The 21,218-nt window shown below is 34.6% G+C and overlaps 3 protein-coding genes across 3 annotated transcripts; all 3 read left to right on the top strand.

Annotated features, from left to right (window-relative positions):
* The first annotated feature begins 4,406 nt into the window (after positions 1–4,406).
* LOC108222038 (auxin-responsive protein IAA1) lies at positions 4,407–5,544 on the top strand. Its single transcript, XM_017395921.2, has 2 exons — positions 4,407–4,923; positions 5,217–5,544. The coding sequence occupies exons 1-2, from the start codon at positions 4,481–4,483 to the stop codon at positions 5,290–5,292; spliced, it is 519 nt and encodes a 172-aa protein (XP_017251410.1). The 5' UTR covers positions 4,407–4,480; the 3' UTR covers positions 5,293–5,544.
* Positions 5,545–9,329: 3,785 nt separating this feature from the next.
* LOC108219765 (aromatic aminotransferase ISS1) lies at positions 9,330–14,690 on the top strand. The gene is made up of 9 exons (XM_017393273.2): positions 9,330–9,764; positions 9,906–9,953; positions 10,651–10,779; positions 10,999–11,058; positions 11,706–11,862; positions 12,763–12,869; positions 12,960–13,018; positions 13,278–13,386; positions 13,951–14,690. The coding sequence occupies exons 1-9, from the start codon at positions 9,702–9,704 to the stop codon at positions 14,401–14,403; spliced, it is 1,185 nt and encodes a 394-aa protein (XP_017248762.1). The 5' UTR covers positions 9,330–9,701; the 3' UTR covers positions 14,404–14,690.
* Positions 14,691–16,065: 1,375 nt separating this feature from the next.
* Positions 16,066–17,875, top strand: LOC135153022 (uncharacterized). Its single transcript, XM_064094618.1, has 6 exons — positions 16,066–16,210; positions 16,297–16,443; positions 17,092–17,169; positions 17,270–17,398; positions 17,496–17,579; positions 17,698–17,875. Exons 1-6 carry the CDS (start codon positions 16,093–16,095, stop codon positions 17,778–17,780), a joined length of 639 nt encoding a protein of 212 aa, XP_063950688.1. The 5' UTR covers positions 16,066–16,092; the 3' UTR covers positions 17,781–17,875.
* The last annotated feature ends 3,343 nt before the right edge of the window (positions 17,876–21,218 follow it).

The raw sequence follows: 21,218 nt of genomic DNA on the forward strand, positions 1-21,218 counted from the left end.
TTACACCTGTGTATCCAACCGTTGATTTCAAAAAAAAAAAAATAACTCGTTGAGAGCATCTCTAACAAATTTATCATTATCTTAAATTATGTTATTGAGAATATATTATAAAATTTTAATTTGGCCGAATTTTATTTGTTTTCCTAACTGTGTATGTAACCGTTGAGAGCATCTTCAACCATAAAAATCTCTTAGTTTTCAACCATAAAAATCCCTTAGTTAAAAGCTTAGCGGCTTATCAAAAATAAAAATTATAATTAACGCTTTCAATAAATGACACTACATAACCATACTAAACATTATCTATAATTATGTCGGCTAAATTTGTCGGACCTCGTATGGTTGGTTAAATTTATCGAACCTCTACGTACAAATATAATATGTTGGAAGATTACATATCATTTATTATCATATTAAACTAATATATCTAATATATTCTATTTATAATAATCTAAGTATTAATAACATATTGTTTTTAAATTATAACCAATCAATATAACCAATACCATTGAAGCACAATATCTTACGGATTCAACAAATTTTACATGATATCTTGCACGTCCAATTTAGCAGCAATTATGGTCAACGTCGTTGAAGATACTCTTCCCATAATCAATAGAGTCTAATTTTCAAATTTAATATATTAGGTCTGACTGTTTTAATTTTAACAATACATTTTCAATTTCAAGATGTTAATTCTTCAAAACTGGTTATAACATGTATTTTAAAATTTACAGAATAATTAATTCTTATTTTTATATACCACTCTTCTAGATAGAAACAATTAAAGAATCGACGACTTTAATATTCCCTCCGTCCCCCTCAATTGTTTACATTGGAGGGGGACACGGACACCAAGACAATGTATGAAAAATGAGTAAAGTTAAATGAAAAGTGGGTAAAGTGGTGGGACCCATCAATATTTAATACTCCCTCTGTCCCAGTCAATTGTATACGTTTCTTTTTCACTGCTCGACACGCTTTTTAAGGCTCTTATAAAACATAGTTCCACAACTTATTTTTAAGATTTTCTTTTTTTGTATAAAAATATAAATGTTATACTTTTATACAAAAAAAGAAAATCTTAAAAATAATTTACAGAACTATACTATATTGAAGCATTAAAGTCCGTGCCGCGCCCCCGTCCCCCAATATATACTATTGACTGGACGGAGGGAGTAATAGATTTGAGATAGTGGAGGAAAGTAGTGGGTGTAATAGTACTCCCTCCGTCCCCTTTTACATGTCCACTTTGAAAAAAAAATTTGTCCCAAATTACTTGTCCACTTCTCTTTTCAAAGCAACTTTTTGTATGTTTTTTCAAAAAGTAACAACTTCCAATGTTTGACTAGCATATATATACACACAACTCTATCTAATTCATTACATTTATTAGGGATATGTATGAAAACAAGATATCCAAGTAACATTTTCTTAATATGCGTTTTTTTTTCCAAAAGGGACAAGTAAAAGGGGACGGAGGGAGTAGTTTTTATTGTTAAATACTCCCTCCGTCCCAGCCAATTCTTTACGTTTGGTTTGGGCACGGAGGTTAAGAAATATGTATAAAGTAGTGAAAAAAGAAAGAAAAGTGGGTGAAATGGTGGGACCCACTAATTTTTAATGTATAAAAGGGAGATAGTGGAGTAAAAGTAGTGTGAAAAGGAAGTAAAAGTAGTGTGAAAAGGGAGAAAAAGTTGGGTAGTGGTGGGACCCATTGACTATTTTTGGTAAGTTTTGAAATGTAAAGAATTGGATGGGACGACTCAAAAAGGAAACTGTAAAGAATCTGGTGGGACGGAGGGAGTATGAGATAGTGGGGAGGATAGTGGATGTAATGATGGGAAAAACTTACTATTTATAGTAACGTAAAGAAATGAGAGGGACATCCCAAAATAGTAACTGTAAAGAAATGAGAGGGACAGAGGGAGTAAGAAACAGTGTAGGTAGAAAAACGGGACAGCCAAAGCCACGTGTCGGTAGGAAAGGGCTTAAAGTCAAGAAACATGTAATGAGATTGGGCCGACAAGCCAACATGATCACATGCATGAAATTTAAGATCCACGTGGAGCCCACAACACTTGAATATGTACCATATCAAACCCGACATGTGGGACCCACTCCCAGCCCTCTTCGACACACGGATGGCACATGAATTTTGATCGTTCATGTGGTGCTCCCTCACCTACTTATCTTCTAACTCAAGCTTGGTCCCCTTTGATTTGTTTTGTCCCTCTTTAGTTCACTTCATAATATTCTAATTTGAAAATCCGATCGATATTATATTTTTAATATATTAGATTGTATCAAGATATTTACCAGGTCGGAAGATAACATTGGATACCACTTGTTTTAGGGGAACATTTATGGTTAGAAGTCGTGTATGAATTTAGTGTGAAATTAAAACGTAAAAGAAATCATCATTTCCGTATGAGAATAAAGAAAAGAAAGGAGTGGATTTGGTTGTGATTCCTTGATATAAGTTCGAAAAGATCGAATTGGTTTTAAATAAAAAATAATTTTTAATTTATTTGATTTAATGGATATGTCAACATTTATAAATTTTACGTGTAATTAAAGTCATTATTATAAAAATTAAAAATTACTAATCAACTTTTAAAATGATGATCGCATATTTTCCAAGTAATTAACTGAAAGTTGCTGGTGTTCATATTCTTATTGGTTTATTTGTTTCTAACTTTTTGTTTCCAGCTTATAAATTAGAAATAAATAAGTTAAGGAAAAAAATGTTTCAGCCAAATGCACGATGATAAATTTCTCATTGTATCTTTGTTATTTTTGACAATATGTGAAAGCCTTAAAGTACTGTTAGAATATATTCTTAATGTTTAAGTTATTTAATTACATTCTTTTAAATCACATTTTTTTTCCGATATAATATTTTTCGCAGAAACTCTATCATCATAAAAATGCTCCCCCTATAACATGTACTCCCTCCGTCCCCCTCAATTGTTTACATTGGAGGGGGACACGGAGACCAAGACAATGTATAAAAAATGAGTAAAGTTAGATGAAAAGTGGGTAAAGTGGTGGGACCTATCAATATTTAATAATAGATTTGAGATAGTGGAGGAAAGTAGTGGGTGTAATAGTAGTTTTTATTGTTAAATATGAGATAGTAGGAGAATATAGTGGGTGTAATGATGAGAAAAATTTACTATTTATAGTAACGTAAAGAAATGAGAAGAACATCCCAAAATAGTAACTGTAAAGAAATGAGAGGGACAGAAGGAGTAAGTATGCAACTAATTTGACTCAGAAGATTTCTTTAAACCCTTTGTTTTATGAAGAGTAAAATAGTCAAAGGATCAAACTCAACAATTAGCTGAACAAATCATAAAAATTTGTTAAAATATGCCAGTATTTTTACAGATAAAATATTTATTTTAATACTCCCTCCGTCCCTAAATACTTTTCCTGTTTGTCTTTATCACGTTTGCCAATACATACTTTTAATCATTAATATCTTTAATTTCATATTATTATTAAATATAAAAACTTCACCGTATTAAAGTACTCGTAAATACGAATCCAACAAATCACTCATAACTACATTTAGCATTATAGATTAGACGTAAATAAGTAATTTGTCTGATGCCATGAACAGTGCCGACATAAAAGGAAAAAGTTTAAAGAAACAGAGGGAGTAATATATCTAAAATATCATCATGACATGTGATAGTTAGTAAACAAGATCCACGATATTATAATAAAAAGCTTCGAATTTTTTATAAACTTTTACTTTAATTTTATCATTATATAAACAAAAGTCTCATTCCGTCATCATCGAACTTTCGATTTTACACAGAAACTCAATTGCAAATTCCGACCTCTTTCACTCACGGTAACTTCCGCTAATAGTACTCCCCCCGTCCCACCAGATTCTTTACAGTTTCATTTTTGGGATGTCCAATCCAATTTTTTACATTTCAAAACTTACCAAAAATAGTTAATGGGTCCCACCACTTCCCAACTTTTCCTTCCTTTTCACAATACTTTTACTCCCTTTCACACTACTTTTACTCCACTATCTCCTTTTTATACATTAAAAATCAATGGTGCCCAAACCAAACGTAAAGTATTGGCTAAGACGGAGGGAGTAATAAACAAAACCACCCACAGATTCGCTTAAAGTCATGAAACAATAACAAATCATTCCGACACGCATCGATCATAAAATCGAGGAAAAAATATAGTGGTAGGCCCGAATCGAACCGACCACCCGGATCCACAGATATTAATTACACACGCTTAGTTTAAGCTCTCATCATGAATTATACCGGGTGACATGGAGGCATCTCAGCCGCCCCTTCATCTTTACGTGTCCACATTTGTCATCATATCTCCCAGCCAGCCCTTCAAACTTGTTCCTATAAATATACACTCTTACATTGCACTTTCTAAACGCGTTCGGGTCTATCAGGTCGTATATAATATTTTGTAATACAGAATTTTGATTATGTCACGAGAGTCGATTACTTCAGCTATCAATTACGAAGAGACGGAGCTGACTCTAGGCTTGCCCGGGGAGTCAAGGGGCACGAAGCGAGCGTTTTCGGAGGAAACGATGAGTGGCGAGAGTGTAAGCAAGAAAAGTAAGAAGGATTCGGCAGTGGTGGGGTGGCCGCCGGTGAAAGAGCATCGGAAGATTGTGATGAGGAGCTGTAAGTACGTGAAAGTAGCGGTGGATGGGACTCCGTTTCTGCGAAAAGTCGATTTGCAGAGCTATGGGAGCTATGATGAGCTGTTGCGTGCATTGCAAGATTTGTTTGGTTGTTTTGTTGTGAGAGATTTGGTGGATGAGAAGAAGCTGGTGGATGTTTTTAATGGAAAAGTTGAGTATGTGCCAACTTATGAAGATAGAGATGGAGATTGGATGTTGCTTGGTGATGTTCCATGGAAGTAAGTCGTCACATCTCTTCTTCATTTTCATTAATCAGGATAGGGACGGATCTAAGATTTAAATTTCGGAAAACCAGCCAAATTTTCAGAAAATATTTATATATTTTTAATTTTACATGACACTTCGATAATATTTCAAATTTATATTGGTGAAAAAATATAAAAAAATTTAGGTGACTCTTTTTAGATCCACCTTGATCATGGGCATCTGATAAAAAGAGCGAGAAATATATACATATTTTTATATTATTATATATTGAGCTGACCATTTTTTCTGTTTTGATATATTTCAGAATGTTTTCTCAATCATGCAAGAGGCTAAGGTTGATGACAGGAACGCTTTATATTGGATCGAGTTCGAGTTGCTGAATCAAATCTGGTATTTTTTCGGAATGTGTTCGAAGATTGCAGATACATCGACATCTTCTATTCAAAGAGTTCGAGAGATTTTCAGATGCTCCGAAGTCCAAAACTTCTTGATGATCGATGAAATGCAAAGGATGTGTATTTGGATATAGATCAGGGCTAGCTATACGAGTATAGATCAGACTGTATTATAGGTGAATATATTGTAAATGGATACTTGAAATTTTTTATGCACATTGATTATTTGCATTTTTATGTGGTGGTACCAAATTATAGGTGGCTGCTTCAATTCATGTTTTCATGCATCCAAGTTAATTAATCTCTGAGTAGTTTCTTCGGAAATGGAAAGCACAAAAGAAAAGTCTTAAGAAATGGGAAGCATCTTCTAAAGTATTTTGTACCGAATTAAGTTATGTTTGATACTTACCGCGCTTTTTGCTTCCTAGATAAAGATGGTAATCTAATAAGGAAAAGGTCACACGACATCTATATCAATAACCGAGTCGAATAAATAATAAATCACAATCTCTTATTTTCAAGAAGAGACAACTTAAGTGCTCAATTTTAATGCACTTGATAATAATTATTTATAAGGTTTGTCTAGTGTGTGCCCATTGGCACATGTTAAGCGCGAAATTTTATATGCTTAAGAGATTTTGACTGGTGTGGTGGTTGTATATGTATGAGATCCATCATTATTAAGATATAAGAGCCAATAAAAATAAATCAAAATTATAAAATTCCACGTTTAGCATATGCCCATGACATAACCTAGAAAACCCGTTATTTATATTTTAAACGGCGACAATTATTAAATTGGAAACATTTTTAATAGTTTTTTGAAACTAGATTAATTAAGTCCCAAACTCTATTACAATCTAATTACAAAGGTCGCGCTTAAGAGATAACCGATACTTAAAATAGAACTACTAAGATTCTACTGCAGAACCCTATTTTTTACATAGATTTTCAGGATTCAAATCTATATACATGTTTTTTTGTATCGTTATGTGTGTATAATTTCAAAATATAATACATAAATAAAACATTTTTTCATGCGCAGTTCTAGTGCAGAACCGTAACTAATACTAGAAATAAGCTAATGATTCTAAGGGTTCTATACCTAATGGTTCCCTGTTGAACGTGACTTCTATGGGTCATGTTCTAAAGAGAACCATTAGGGAGAGAACCCTTAGAACTACTACCTTATTTCTAGCATGAGTTAGGGTTCTGCAGTAGAACTGCACATGACAAAAATGTATTATTTATGTATTATATTTTGAAATTATTTTTGAGCACACACAACGATGCAAGAAAATATGTATTTAGATTTCGATCGTGAAAATCAGTGAAAACTATAAGGTTCTGCGGACTTAGCGGTTCTATGATTCTATTTCAAGCGTGGGCGCTGCCATACAACACCAGTGTACAAAATTCGGCAGATTTCTCCGGCCTATACAAAGGAATATCTAATCCGTCCTGATAAATCTTGGGCTTAGGCCTGTAACATTGAGGTCATTTATGAGTTGGACACTTGTTCCATTTGCTTATATACACCACTTCATCACTATTAAACTTCCTTAAGCTTCCCTCGCGAGTAGATCTGGACTGGACAGTGGACACTGCATCGAGATTCTGATAATTGTCGGCCCAAAGAGGCGTATTCCATTCATATTTTATGAATTTTCATGAAATTTTGATTATCATGCATTTGTTTTTTAAATAAAAATTTTCATGTATTTAGCTAGATTTTAGAAAATATATTAAAATATTTAATTAAAATTAAATTATTCTAAAAAATGGTGATATTTAAGGATTTTAAATTGTGAATAAAAATCTAGTAATACTTAACTAAGAGGGGTGTATTGGATTAGGATTTTAAAGCATTTTTTTGCATTCATGAAATCCGAGAGTATTCGATTGGGATTGTTTGAAATCCATTAAAATCTTGAGGTATTCAATTGGGATTTTAAATTATGCTACAAAATCCGGTGGTATTCAATTGAGATTTTAAATTATGCTTTAAAATCCGATGGTATTCAATTGGGATTGTTTAAAATCCATTAAAATTTGATGGTATTCAAATGCTAATGAATTTTTTTGCATTTCACAAAATGATGGATTTTGTGACATTCTTCAGTGTATTTTAAATTTTTTGAAATCCCACCAAAATCAATGGGATTTTGAAGCATTGTGCTTAAATCCTATAAACTCTGCGACATTTTATCAAAAATCCGCACAAAATCAAAATCACACACAATCCATTAAAATCCATAGACTAAAAACAATTCATTAAAATCTCAATCGAATACAACCCCGTAAGATTATTTAATTATATTCACTAATATTTATTGATATTCAAAATTTGATCGATTTTCCGAATTCATTAAATGATGAATTTTATAGAATTATTCATTAATATTCTTATATTTTCTAGTAGTTTATTAGAATCTCAAAATTTCAAAAAGTTATGCATAAATTGAAAAAACACTACCCAAATTTTACAATATATCACTCAAACTCCGATAAAATATGCACTAAAAAATAACTTTGACGGGCCGCAAGGTTGGTTCAGCTGGTTAAAGAGGATACTTGTATCCTCTTGCTCACAGGAGGGTGGAGAATGTGTAATTATGCCTCTTGGATGAGCTCGTGGTGGGTCCTAGTGCGCACTCGAAAGGTAGCGGCTGCGGGTTCTACGTTAAAATAAAATAATAATAAGTTTGACGATGAAATTCTTTTCGCCAAAAAATAATCGATATATCAAAAATAGAAAGTAAGATAATTTATTGAAAATATCACATTTCAACCATGCTCTCTCTTTCTTTATAATTATTAAATCAGACTTATTAATGATTATATTTGTCCAACAAGATTTATAGCAAATGTCATGTCATCGATTATCATATTAAAACAATACATTCTATTTATAATAACTCCAAATAATAATAAAATACTATTTTTAAAATATAGTCAATCAATATAGTTGATGCTATCGAATTAAAATATATGACATGTTTAGCAAATTTTACATAATATCTTGGAGGTCCATCGTCATATAGCCAGTCTCATTGGACAATGAGATGTTCTTAGCACTTTTGTATTTTCGTTTCATTTTATATATTACAGAGATTGTGAAAAAGATCGAGAATATTATTAAAATAGAAGATTTTTTGATTCTCTATGAATTAAAATATAATATATATTATTTTGAATAATCATCATAAACATTATGGCTGAAAATACTCTTTGTTATAATATCTATTTAACTATAATATACGTTACTGTACATGGTATCATAACTTTACAAGATAAATTCTAAGAATGATACTTTACATTGACTAAGACGATGTTGGGATGGTTGGTTAGAATGAGAATCGAAAATGCAAATGATGGTACATGGAAGGGTAAATCAAGAGGCGTGGAAAAAATAATTAACTTCAATGAGGTTTCATGCCGCATAAAATTTTGGTAATCGAAACATAATATATGGATATGATGTTTAGATTCTCATTAACCGAGCTTATTAACCATGAACCAAACCCTCTAAATTATAAAATATAAATTAATCACCAATGAGGAACTTTACAATCCTCCATATGCGTATAACATTTAAAACAATTACAATATTTTTTATATTTAGTTTATAGTGTGTGTCATGAATATATATTAACAACTATTTTTTTTACGTGGATGAATTGTATTGATTGAGATTTTTGTGCATAGACAATCATTATTGATTAGATTATACAGTAACAAATAGATATCTAAAAAATACTAGTTGTCGTGGCACACTAGAAAATTTGTTATATTTATATTTTTTTTAAAATTTACATGTAACCAAAAATCTAGAAAAATGCACATTTACGTTCTTTCGAAATTTATTAAGAATAAAAATATCCGAACATCGGATTTATTAAAGATAAGAAGCGTGTATAATTTAAAAGAAAATGGAAAAAGGAGAGCGAGGAGTGGCGTTCTTGAGGTCAAACATGATCCAAGTACTTACAAACAAAACGGTGAACATAAAGACAAAAGCACAGAAAGCAATAAACAAAACATAATCTACGCAGACCCGCATATACTTACAAGCCTACAATTACAGACACACAATACTTCCTGTCCAAATCATTACATACAAAGCATTTCCATCTTTCCACGCTTCTTTCTCCAGCTTAATCCTCTGCTCTCATAAATTTAATGTTCTTTTTACCAAACGGCTTTTTACAGCTTAAAGTCTTGCTTTTTTATTTTATTTTGACAAGCAGTTTTGGAGGTTTTGTTGTGTAACACCCACCTTGTTTTAAAAGGGTAGGTGAAAAAAAAGAAATAAGCCCTTTTGTTTTTTTGAGCTTTTATTAGGTGGGTTGGTGTTGGAATTGTATCTGAGATTGAGAATCAAGAATTGGGAGATGGGTTCTTATGGGATGCTTGCTAGGAGGGTTGTGCAGACTGAAACACCTGTTATGGTTCAGGTATAATTTTTAATTCTGTGTATTTTTCCGTCTTGTCTTTGATAAGGTTTGAACTCTTGGCATCCCGGAAAGGGGGAGGTTGTGTTTTTGTTTGTCTCTTTTATTTAAAACCCCCAATTTTGGTTTTATTTGTGGTTGCAGATACAAGAATTGATCCGTGGTTCAAAAGATGTGATGTCCCTGGCTCAGGTTTGTTTATTGTCCACAAAGCTACAAACTTTATATATGTAGTTGGGTTTTTCATTAGGAAAGATTGTATGTATTAACATTTATATAGGATTAGTCTGTTGAGGCTTATGTGAGTTTGTTATTGACAATGCCTCTGATACCAGTCATATCTGCGGGTTGCAATTGTAATATATTCTGAAAGTCGAAAACTTTCACTGTTTGCGCTTTGGAGTGCCAATTAATCATTCGCTTAAGCTAGAAGGTCTTTTACTTATCGGGCTTTTAACTGCTTAAGATTCTAATCAGAAGGATTGACCACTGGAAGGTCACTGAACCACTTATCTCTGAATAGTGCTAAGTAGGCTCATAATGTACTTGAGGACGGTGTTCTGCAATCATAATTTTGGTTAGATCAATGTTGATATATATACTCATATACTCATGATTAGAAATAGCAGTTACAATTGTGTTAGACCTGATGCTCGGTGGTACATTTCCTTAATATGCTATTTCTAAAAGGAACTGATGTCTTGGGCACAAATAAATGTGGAAGATGGGTCCAGTTGATGATTTTTTGTATTGGATTTGTGTGTTTCTATTATATGCATTATAAGCTGCTATCTATTAGTCTATCACCCTTTTTGCATTTGCGTATGTACTTATTTATTGGGTCTCAGGATGCTGGCAATTTCTTACTTTAGAATATTTTATTGTCTAGGGGGTTGTGCATTGGCTACCACCTAAGCCAGCATTAGAAAAAGTGAAAGAGATTGTTTGGGAACCTTCAGTTAGTCGATATGGTGCGGATGAAGGTCTACCTGAGCTCAGGGAAGCATTGGTTAAAAAGGTTTGCAATTATATACATTTCTTGGTTAGATATATATTTGTGTATTGTAGAAATTAACCGCTCGGTGGCTTTTTATATTATACGACAAAAACCTTAATTGTATACCATCAAGGTTTATGTTTTATAAAAAGATAGTTGATTTAGGCTTACCATTTGGTTGTTCTGGTCCGTCGAAATGTCTAAAAAGCTGTTGATTTGTTTTTTTAATTTCTTATGCAGTTGCGTGAAGAAAATCAGCTTTGCAAATCTTCTGTGATGGTTACTGCTGGTGCGAATCAGGTAATAGCTGGTAGATTTTCATGTTTTATAATGGAATTAGTTCTAAATTACTAAGGAGCATAATATCATCAGAAAAGTACCTGTTACCCAGTACCCACTCACAATGTTATTGTGGGAGGACATTCTCTAATATCATCAGAAAAGGAAAGAGAAGAAATGAAACATTTTTCTAGATCTGACTAGCAGATATAAGCAACAAAAAATCGCTCTGCGCACTTCTGGGTAATAAGGTTCTTGCATCCGGTTTTGATATAATTAGGCTTTATATATTGTGTTGCTTTTTGGTACATTCTTCAAGTCACTAAAAAAGATCATTTTGCACCAAACCTTTTATTTTGAAAACAGTGTATAAGCACAATTTTTGTCACTAGGAGTCTTCCTTTTCTATATAATTTTTATTCCCTTGTATGTCCTTCCTTCCTCTGTTGTTCAATTAAACCTCTACTTCATATATGCCGATGCAAGTTTAGTGATAAGCACTAACTTGAAGTGGGACGTTTCGCTGACCTTATGGTTAATAACTTAATACTCCGTGGTTTACATTTTCAGTTCTATCTGCACTGCTGCTAATACATTATATCTATTAGTGTGTGTAATAAATGTTTTTGGCCTGCTTTCGACTAATCATGCCAAAATCGATCCTGCAGGCATTTGTAAATATCGTTCTGACATTGTGCGATGCTGGGGATTCTGTAGTTATGTTTGCACCCTATTATTTCAATGCATACATGTCATTCCAGATGACAGGTGTTACTAATATTCTTGTTGGTCCTGGTAATCCAGAGACGCTTCACCCAGATGCAGGTGAGAAGGTTGATAGCATGTTTATTATGCAATACTCTTAAAACTAGAGCTTCTGAAAAGCGATTTTAGTGTCAACGAATTTTTAGTTGATTTATGTGTATTAGGGGGTTTTGAATGTTAAATTATCTTCATGGCCTGTCATTTACCTTGTGCATTAGACAGCCAGGTTCTTGTTAAATCTGTTTCATAGGGAAGATTTTCATTATTTTATTTCAAGTTATATCTAGTTCCAACTGTAGAGTTCTTAATAATAGTATTTTACTTAAGTTTCTATGATGTACTTTTGCTTTCATTTTCAGCCCCTCCATACTAGGTTCAGCTTTCCACAATGGAAAGTAAGATCTTGTATTTTAAGGATTTAGCAGTGTTTTGGCAAATTTTCACTCTTAAGGTGAATGTGTCAGGAGTTTCTATTCTCTTTCCTTACACACACACACACACACACACACACACACATGTATATGTCATTGCTGTGTAATCTTCATTAAGGTAGATAATTAAAGGTTGATTCGAGGTTGGAGATACATGAGTTGCAGTTCACCAAGAACATCTTGGTTTATATACCTTAGGGTTCCAGATGAATGACATGCTCTCTGTATATTACGTGATTCTTTAATGCATTTTGTGCATATATCATTTAGTTGAGACTTGACATCATATAAATATGCAAGTGTGCATAGAGAAATTAAAATTTTTCTGTCAGTAATCTCAAATGGGATGTTTGTGTGTGTATTCTGTCAAGTTTTGTACTTTTGCATGGGTGTTAAATTGAGTATCTTGTAATACCCAAAATGCTCAATGTTGGTATGAGAGATCTTTCTTCAGTATCATATTTCCTCTCAAAATAGGCAGACGCTCACTTTCATAATATCATGCTTATTGTTGTATCTTGGTTTCCAGACTGGTTGAAAAGGATTCTACAGGAAACTAAACCAACACCCAAGCTTGTTACTGTTGTGAACCCAGGAAACCCATCTGGAACCTACATTCCAGATGCCCTGCTCAAGGTCTGTCTGTCTTCTCATTCTGAAGATCTTTAATCTTGGATTTTTGCCATCTCAATTCTCTTATGTGTTTTTCTTTTCTTACTCAAGTAGAGGCTATCAGATATCTGCAGAGATGCTGGATCTTGGCTTTTGGTGGATAACACATACGAGTAAGAATTCTTTTTTGCCAGAAATCTATTCAAAAGTGTATCCTCTTAGTGATACAATTATTATTATTTAACTCTGAGAAGCTAATCTTAATCCATATCGGAAGATTCAGTCCCATTGCATTCATATAATATGACTAATAGTTCTTTACACCTGAATCATTTATAGTGTGTTATATATGAAAGTTCTAGCAGAATATATAATTTTCATTATATATTTACATGTTCTTCATTAAAGAAGGCTTACCTATTGCACATTCAGGTACTTTATGTTTGATGGTCGAAAGCACTCATGTGTGGAGGGCAATCATATTGTCAACATATTTTCCTTCTCTAAGGCTTATGGCATGATGGGATGGCGTGTTGGATATGTAAGTCATGCTGTTAAAATTTTGAAAGTAATGTGGTTTTATCAAATGTACCGTCTTCATCTTAATTGGGGATGGTGGAGCTTCAAAAAGTAGTGGATATGCTTACCTAGTTATATCAAATATTGTAATTAATATCTCCCAAAATGTAAGAAATTACATCTGTTTGCTGAATTTTGTTTCAGCATTTTGATGTTACTTGAATTACAAGATTAATAAACTGAACCATATCATTCACCCTACTAGCTATACGTTTCCTGCTCTTTTCTCTTCAAAAAGTATATTGCACTTCTTGGCCAGTGTGTATACTTGATTAAAGTATTTACAATATATTTTTGGGTTGTAGTTAATCGGGGTTCGCCTATTAGTCATTTTACTTTTAACATGTACATTTGTAATCTATTAGTGGCCAAAACCTAGTGCTAAAAACCCCTTTTTGTTCGTCACGCAAATTTGCCTGCTTCACACCTTCTACTGAGAATTTCATCAGTTTTTGTATCAGCATATATGATTATCTTAGATTATGATTTGAGACTAATTATAGTGATATATATGTTCATTATGCAGATAGCATATCCTTCGGAAGTAGAAGGATTTGCAGCTCAACTTCTCAAAGTCCAGGACAACATACCCATTTGTGCTTCTATAATCTCACAACGGCTTGCACTTTTTTCATTAGAAGTGGGACCAGAATGGGTCACTGATCAGGTGAAAGAACTTGTCAAGAATAGAACAATTATTCAAGAAGCATTGGCTCCCTTAGGAGAAGGTGCTGTTAAAGGAGGAGAAGGTGCAATATACTTGTGGGCGAAGCTTCCTGAGAAACACACTGAAGATTTTGAAGTTGTTCGATGGCTAGCTCGAAAACACGGGGTTGTTTTGATTCCAGGAAGTGCGTGTGGTTGTCCTGGACATGTCAGGATCTCATTTGGAGGACTGCTGGAGAATGACTGCTTGCTTGCTTCAAAAAGGCTCAAGAAAGGATTAGAAGAGCTGGTAACTAGTGGAATGTTGGAGTGATTGTTCGTCCAACAATTAACATAGATATTGAAATATATATTCACCAGATTGTGGTACTACAAACTAGTATATTGCTATTTCATAAACTGCTGTTACTGCAGAAATCTATTCGGAAAGGGAAATACTTCCTGCCGTGTTTTTATAGAGAAAAAAAGAAGCTCCATAAGTAATGTGAGCCCTCTCTATACAACAATTGTGGAATTGTGAACTTGTGAAAAGATTGGAATTGCTGTCGACTTTTGTGATTCACACCCTTTTGAAGTGAAACTGGGTCTGTTTAGTTTAAACTGCTAGTCTCTAACTGTTATTTAGAATCTGCTGATGTTGACAGTAATGAAGTGGCTCTTCAAACAGAGGGAAGCAGTGGAGACAATCGAACTAGTGTCTGTCACGATGCAACGTAAGATAGCAGGAAAGACATATAACAGGTTTGCGAGCCTTTGCTTCTTAGATCACTATGCAGTACTATTGTTTATACTATTAGACTATTAGAGGGACTGATTCCTGAAGGAATAAGTTAAAGAGTATATTGTCTTTGACGTCGTTCTTCAGCACAAAAGGCTCGTAGTAAAATTATACGTTAGAATAACGATCATCATGTCATTTTCAGATTTGTTTTGTATTCACAGATGGTCGTTAAACACCTCTTTGCTATTTCCGTCCGTTCCGTATTTGTCAGATTATAGCAGACAGTAATACTTTGCATAATCTATCCCAGAGGATCCGATCACCGCGAAGAAAGTTCTATCTTTAGAATGCTAGCAATTCTACCCCAGTTGCTCGCATTAATTTCTTTTCAGTTTTTAGCAGTAAAGATGGAAAATCTGATTATATCTTCAAAGAAAATTGTTGCGTCATTTCCTTTCCCTTCTGAAATAAACCAACTCCGCGGAGTTTGGCCGGTCAAGAGAGTTAAGATGTACGCAATTTCACTTATTTATTCTGAAACGACACTAGACCATTTCAATTCCGAAAATGAAACTGAGATATACACAATTTCGCTCTTGTAGAATAAAACTAGACCGTTCCAAATCCGAAAACAAAAAATATTATGATTTTTAGTAATTTTTCGAGTGGCAGAAATTACAAAAAAGCATCAGCGAAGAACATGTCAGGCCAATTTGATATGTACGGCATTGTTATTCTTTGATGGACTAACCAACGTTTCCATACCCATTTTTCGTACATTGTGTATTGTAATTGCCATCAATTTTCCTCAACACTCAAAATTTTAAAATCACCCGGGAACACGAAGCAACGTGCTTCCTCCGTCTCAATGTACATGTTCCTTTTGACTCTTAGACTAGTCAAATTGACTAAATTTTGACCGAAATTTATATGTATTATATAATTATAATTTTTTTTAGAAAAAATATCATCGAAAAGTAAATCTAGTATATTTTAATACGTAACTTTTTGTCATAACAAATAAATATTTTTTAATAGTTGGTCAAAAATTAGTCAATTTTGACTTCTCAAAAAGCAAAATGAACGTGTAAATTGAGACGGAGGGAGTATATCAATGAACGAAGAGGTCGTTTATCTTGTTTATCTCGAAAACCCGTAATTATAATTCAATTCTTTATTTGAGATTAATGAAAAGACGGGAGATCCATTTCCCTTTAGGCTTTAGCCGTATAGTATAAATGTAACAACAGCTACGACAATTACTAGCAAGTCTCAGAAGTCATGGGAAGTTGCATTTTGAAATTCTCTCTGTCTTCAACTTTCAAACTCTTCCTCCTCTGCTTCTGCTGCATTAACATTATCACTACTACTTCTCAAAATTTGCTAGCACCTCTCCAAGGTATAAAGTTTTTCAGGTTCTCATTTGAGCCGCACCCTACAGAGGTTTCTTTCGAGTAATGCTAGCTGCTGCGGTCTTATATGCAGGTCTAGCATGCGCGATAGTGAACTGCGGAGAGGGAACATGCAGAGGTTCGAATGAGACGCTGCTCGGGATCGAATGTGATTGTAATCCTGGTTGGAAGCAGATTCCTGCTGTTTCTTTTGCGTTCCCTTCTTGTGCTCTTCCGAATTGTAAGTCCATTTCTAGCTCTGTCTCTGTAGTATAATTTTTCTGAAATTTGTTCAGTGAGTTTTTTGAGGAAATTAGTACAGAAAAATAGGTAAATGCAGAGAAATGAAAGTTGTGTTTTTGAATTGATGATCATATGGTTGCTTAAGTTTTCTGTTTTGTACTATTAGTTTTTTGTGTCAGGCCAGTGTCGCAATGTGGTTCATATTTTCATTGCTGCTTGTTCTTGGTTTTCACTATTTGTCATACAACCACTCATTTTAAGCCCAATCTCTCTGAAAATTAGATGTCTGCATTATTGATTTTCATCTCTCTCTCTCTCTGAAAATTAGATGTCTGAATTTTTGATTTTTGAATTTCATCTCTCTCTCTCTCTCTCTCTCTCTCTCTCTCTCTCTCTCTCTCTCTCTCTCTCTCGCTCTCTCTCTCTCTCTCTCCTCTCGCTCTCTCTCTCTCTCTCTCTCTCTCTCTCCTCTCTCTCTCTCTCTCCTCTCTCTCTCCCTCTCTCCCGCTCTCTCCCTCTCTCCCGCTCTCTCGCTCTCTCTCCCTCTGTCTCTCTCTCTCTCTCCCCTCCCTCCCTCCCTCTCTCTCTCATCTCTCTCATAGTAATTGATTTATAAACTCTCCCCCCCCCCCCCCCCCTCTTGCAGGCACAGTGGACTTTCAATGTGGAAACGGAGCGCCACTACCGCCATCCCCTCCACTCCCACCCTTCAACGCTTCAAACCGTAAATATTTATCATTTTTTTATCTACTAAATATTTAATCGAAAGGCACTATGTTTTACACAATACGAGAAAAAAATGATGAATAATTAATATTGTGCAGCTTGTAATCTTGTGTGGTGTGGCACTGGATCCTGCGTGGCTAACGAAACTAGCAACAGTCACTCCTGCCAATGCAACGAAGGGTTTGCCAATTTGTTTAATAACCCTTCCTTTGCTTGTTTTGAGCAATGTAAGTTGCCTTATTTTCCATTACATTTACGTAAAATTTTAAGTACACGACGTATACATGTCTTTACTGAAACTCGAATATCGGGTTCTGTTTTCAGGCTACTTGGGTGCAGATTGTAAGAACCTGGGATTAGGCCCGCCTCCACCGCCACCCAGTACTAGTTCCGGCTCGCCAATAAACGGTACGAACTACGAAGGAACACGAAGCATATGGCCCTGTTTTGTTGAGTATTTTTTCTGCGTACAATTTGTGCTAAAAACACCTGATAACACTGTATCTTTTTTTTTTTTGGGCTGCAGGTTCTAATGGAGCATCCAACAACATGAAGAATTTTCTAGCACTGGTTCTGGCATTAGTTTTTTTACATAATTTTAGCAAGTAGATAAATTCTAGGGAGGTGAAAATAGGCGGCACACATTTTATGCCTCGCTAACTTGTATACATTTATTTTTCAGTTATTTTGAAATATAGGTCGTTCACTGATACATATTTTTAAATTTTTGGTCATATAGTCAGAAATCATTATTTTAAAGTTCTGAATATAATATTAATCATATATTTAATTAAAAATAATATTAAATTATACGATCAAATTTTTTATAAATTCATGTCAAAAAATTAAGCATTTTGTATTTCAAACAGAGAATATCTATTTTATTCTTGGTCGACAGAATGTACATCAATTTGACATCGCTTATAATGCATGTAGTTTTGAGCCCTTTGGGGGCCACACCAACTAAATTTGTGGTACTTGAAGTCTAAATATGTCGATGAGTTTTTTATATCTAATTTTTGTATTCGGGAAAAGGAAAAGAAAACATATTTTTTCTAGACAATTACATTACACGTCATCTTTTCTTCGATTTAATTTAAAAATGATATTAAACATACTTCATAGTTCATATATCTCATACATGATATATCTCGTTTCGTTAAAATAAATCAAATTAACACAAAATGTGTGTAATTTTTGTTATCTTTTTAATGGAATTGATGTTTTGCCTGCATATTTAAGTAATTACTCTGCTAAAACTCGGACCTCGGTGCTGGTAGCATGTTATTAACTGATGTTCCAATTATTTCAAAGAAATATGGCATTGCAGGTCGTATGTTAATTTTTTATTATTATTATGATACTCTCTAACTCGGCTTGTAAGAGCTCGGGATGTCCAGAGGAGCTGCAACATTAAATGATATCGATATGATACTTTCGTTAATATTTATGGAGAGTAAGAGAGAGAGAGAGACGGTTTGGTACGATTTTTAGATGAAGTTGTATTCATAACTGAAAATTTTGATTTTTAAAAATTAAAAATTATAGCCGGAGGTTCTCTGTGGATTAAGATTAATTTTATATTTTAATCAACAGATTCCGTTGAATCTCGTAACGAATTGATTTGAATCGAGGTTCTATAACTAGTTGTTCATCATTTACGATTCTACTTTACGATGAACATTGCCAATAGACCCCGAAATCATAAGAAAACAACTTAATATCAGTGTTGTCAGGTAGAACAACATCTTCTGCTGCCACTGTTTGAAGTTCGTTCCGTTGAACTTTTCCGGCCTTTCAGTGTGAGAAGTAGGCACATGAGGCATAGGTGGCACAAAGGGCGCAACAGGCGCTGTATGCACAGCAGTCCCATTCGGCTGAGGAACATGTCCTGCCGGACAATGTGTAAGTGGAACACTGAACTGACCAAAAATCATCTGTCCCGCAGGACCATAGCCCGGAGGCGTAGTCCCAGAACCGTAGCCCGGAGGCGTAGTCCCGAAGCCGAAGCCCGCAGGTGTAGGTCCAGAACCAGAGCCCGCAGGCGTAGGTCCAGAACCAGATGGCACACCCCCATCTGGATTAACCAGTGCGTTGGGGTTAGCCTGCGACTGCTGCGTCTGACCCCCATCTGGATTAACCAGTGCGTTGGGATCAACAGCCGTACCGCTCGTGGGGATAGCATTGTTAACATTCTCCATTATACTGTGAATCAACACGCAAACAAACCAAATCAGATCAACCACAGATGTAAAACAGAATAAAAACTACGCTTTAAGATTGTTATACAATCTGTGCAAAAATCAAAGAGTGTTTATGTGTGCAAAGCGTAGGAGACAGAATCGAAACGAAGGATATATGTAAGAGAATCCGAGTCCAGTGCGCAACTGTCTCCTTAAAGCGTATTTCGCCCTCACCGTATGTGATGAACGATCGCCTCCCAGGATAAAACGGATTAACGATGCGAGAAGCACCTTCGACGAACTAGAACAAGGTTGAAAACTATCACCGACGCGGCTAGGGTTTTGGACGTGAGAGGCTGTGTATTTTTTCGTGAGTGCAAACCCTAAACTATAATGAATATATATAGGCAATGCAAGACTTGTGCGCTACGCTTTGTAATTAATTAAAACGCGTTAATTAATTTACACGGTTATAAATTAAATCCGAAATCAAATCGAATTAATTTAAAACCAAACAATTAATCCGAAAACTAGTCCGTAATTCTTCGGGCCCAGATTTTGCTGCATTCGTGTCCGCAGGTCGCACACGCGGAAAAGCCCGAGGCTTGCGAAGCCACGAAATTTCCCTCGAAATCCCACGATTTGCACCCCCCCTGCGCGCACGTAGGTGGTGGAGCATAACACTAGTAACACATTTGGACACTACCAAAGTGTTTTGCTATATAAAGCCTTTAAAGGCTCTTTATTGAATCTATGTGGGATTCAAGCTTTTTATTCCAATTTTTCCACTACCAAGGAAACAACTTTGGATCATCATAACTCATCCATTCCTTAGTCGTTTTGAGTGAATAAACATGCATTGGAAAGCTCTCTCGGAGGAGAACATAATCCAAGCATAACCTGCCACGAGCACGTAGCCGAGCCTCACTCAAATTGGTGCTCAAAATGACAAATTTCCAACACAAATATCACATAAAATATATGATACTTCCTCCCTGTCAAAAAGCTTTTCCCGTTTGAAATGTCGGGACTATTCATGACATGAGACAGAATTACAAATTTACGTCTAATCTATAAAACTAAATATAGTCATGACTTGTTGGCTTCGTATTTATGAGTATTTTAATACGGTGAAGCTTTATATTGTTTTTTTATTGTGTACCCATGGGCACATGCTAAGCGCGAAAATTTTTATGTTTTAAACATTTTGACGGGCTCCTATTTCTTTATAATGGTGGACCCCTGCAAATACACCAACCACACCAATCAAAATGATCTAAATGCAAAAATTTCCGCCCATAGGCACACACTAGACAAACCCTTTTTATATTTAGTACTAATACGAAACTAAAGATATTAACGATAAAAAATGTGTGTTGGCAAACATGATAAAAATAAACGAGGAAAGTATTTTGGGACGGAGGGAGTTGAAAATATCTCATTGTTGATCAAACGTTGTGCGTGGCTTTTTGAGCTTCACATAAGATCCGATGCGAATTCAAAAGAGTAGTACAAATAAAGGCTCTAGGCGACCTTAATTGAGCATTTTGTTTTATAGAGAAGTGACAGGTAATTATTGTATTAGCATGTGATTAGGGTACCATAATTGCCCTACATAGGGACAGAAAATTCCTTGAGCTTAAGATGCGAAATTAGAGAATTTGTTTGTGTCTATGAGAATTAAGACAAGACGATAGTGCATGTTTAATTGTTTAGGGATATTGTTTGGCTTGGTTAGTTGGTTATGTAAATGTGGAATATTCTCTTGTCTAATGACAATTAACCTCAAACTTCTTTTCATTTCATTTCTTGTCTCCTTATCAACACTCTTTCCGACACTTTCGCACGTTAAATTATGTACCCG

Source organism: Daucus carota, chromosome 5 (genome assembly GCF_001625215.2).
Source record: "Daucus carota subsp. sativus chromosome 5, DH1 v3.0, whole genome shotgun sequence".
NCBI lineage: Eukaryota > Viridiplantae > Streptophyta > Magnoliopsida > Apiales > Apiaceae > Daucus > Daucus carota.

Bases quoted from the DNA above. Each gene is read 5' to 3' on its own strand.
- LOC108222038 (XM_017395921.2), top strand. From the start codon at position 4,481: ATGTCACGAGAGTCGATTACTTCAGCTATCAATTACGAAGAGACGGAG. The intron at 4,924-5,216 runs GTAAGTCGTCAC...GATATATTTCAG, and splicing joins CTTGGTGATGTTCCATGGAA to AATGTTTTCTCAATCATGCA.
- LOC108219765 (XM_017393273.2), top strand. From the start codon at position 9,702: ATGGGTTCTTATGGGATGCTTGCTAGGAGGGTTGTGCAGACTGAAACA. The intron at 11,863-12,762 runs GTGAGAAGGTTG...CTTGGTTTCCAG, and splicing joins GACGCTTCACCCAGATGCAG to ACTGGTTGAAAAGGATTCTA. The intron at 13,387-13,950 runs GTAAGTCATGCT...TTCATTATGCAG, and splicing joins TGGGATGGCGTGTTGGATAT to ATAGCATATCCTTCGGAAGT.
- LOC135153022 (XM_064094618.1), top strand. From the start codon at position 16,093: ATGGGAAGTTGCATTTTGAAATTCTCTCTGTCTTCAACTTTCAAACTC. The intron at 16,444-17,091 runs GTAAGTCCATTT...CCCCTCTTGCAG, and splicing joins TTCTTGTGCTCTTCCGAATT to GCACAGTGGACTTTCAATGT. The intron at 17,170-17,269 runs GTAAATATTTAT...AATATTGTGCAG, and splicing joins ACCCTTCAACGCTTCAAACC to CTTGTAATCTTGTGTGGTGT.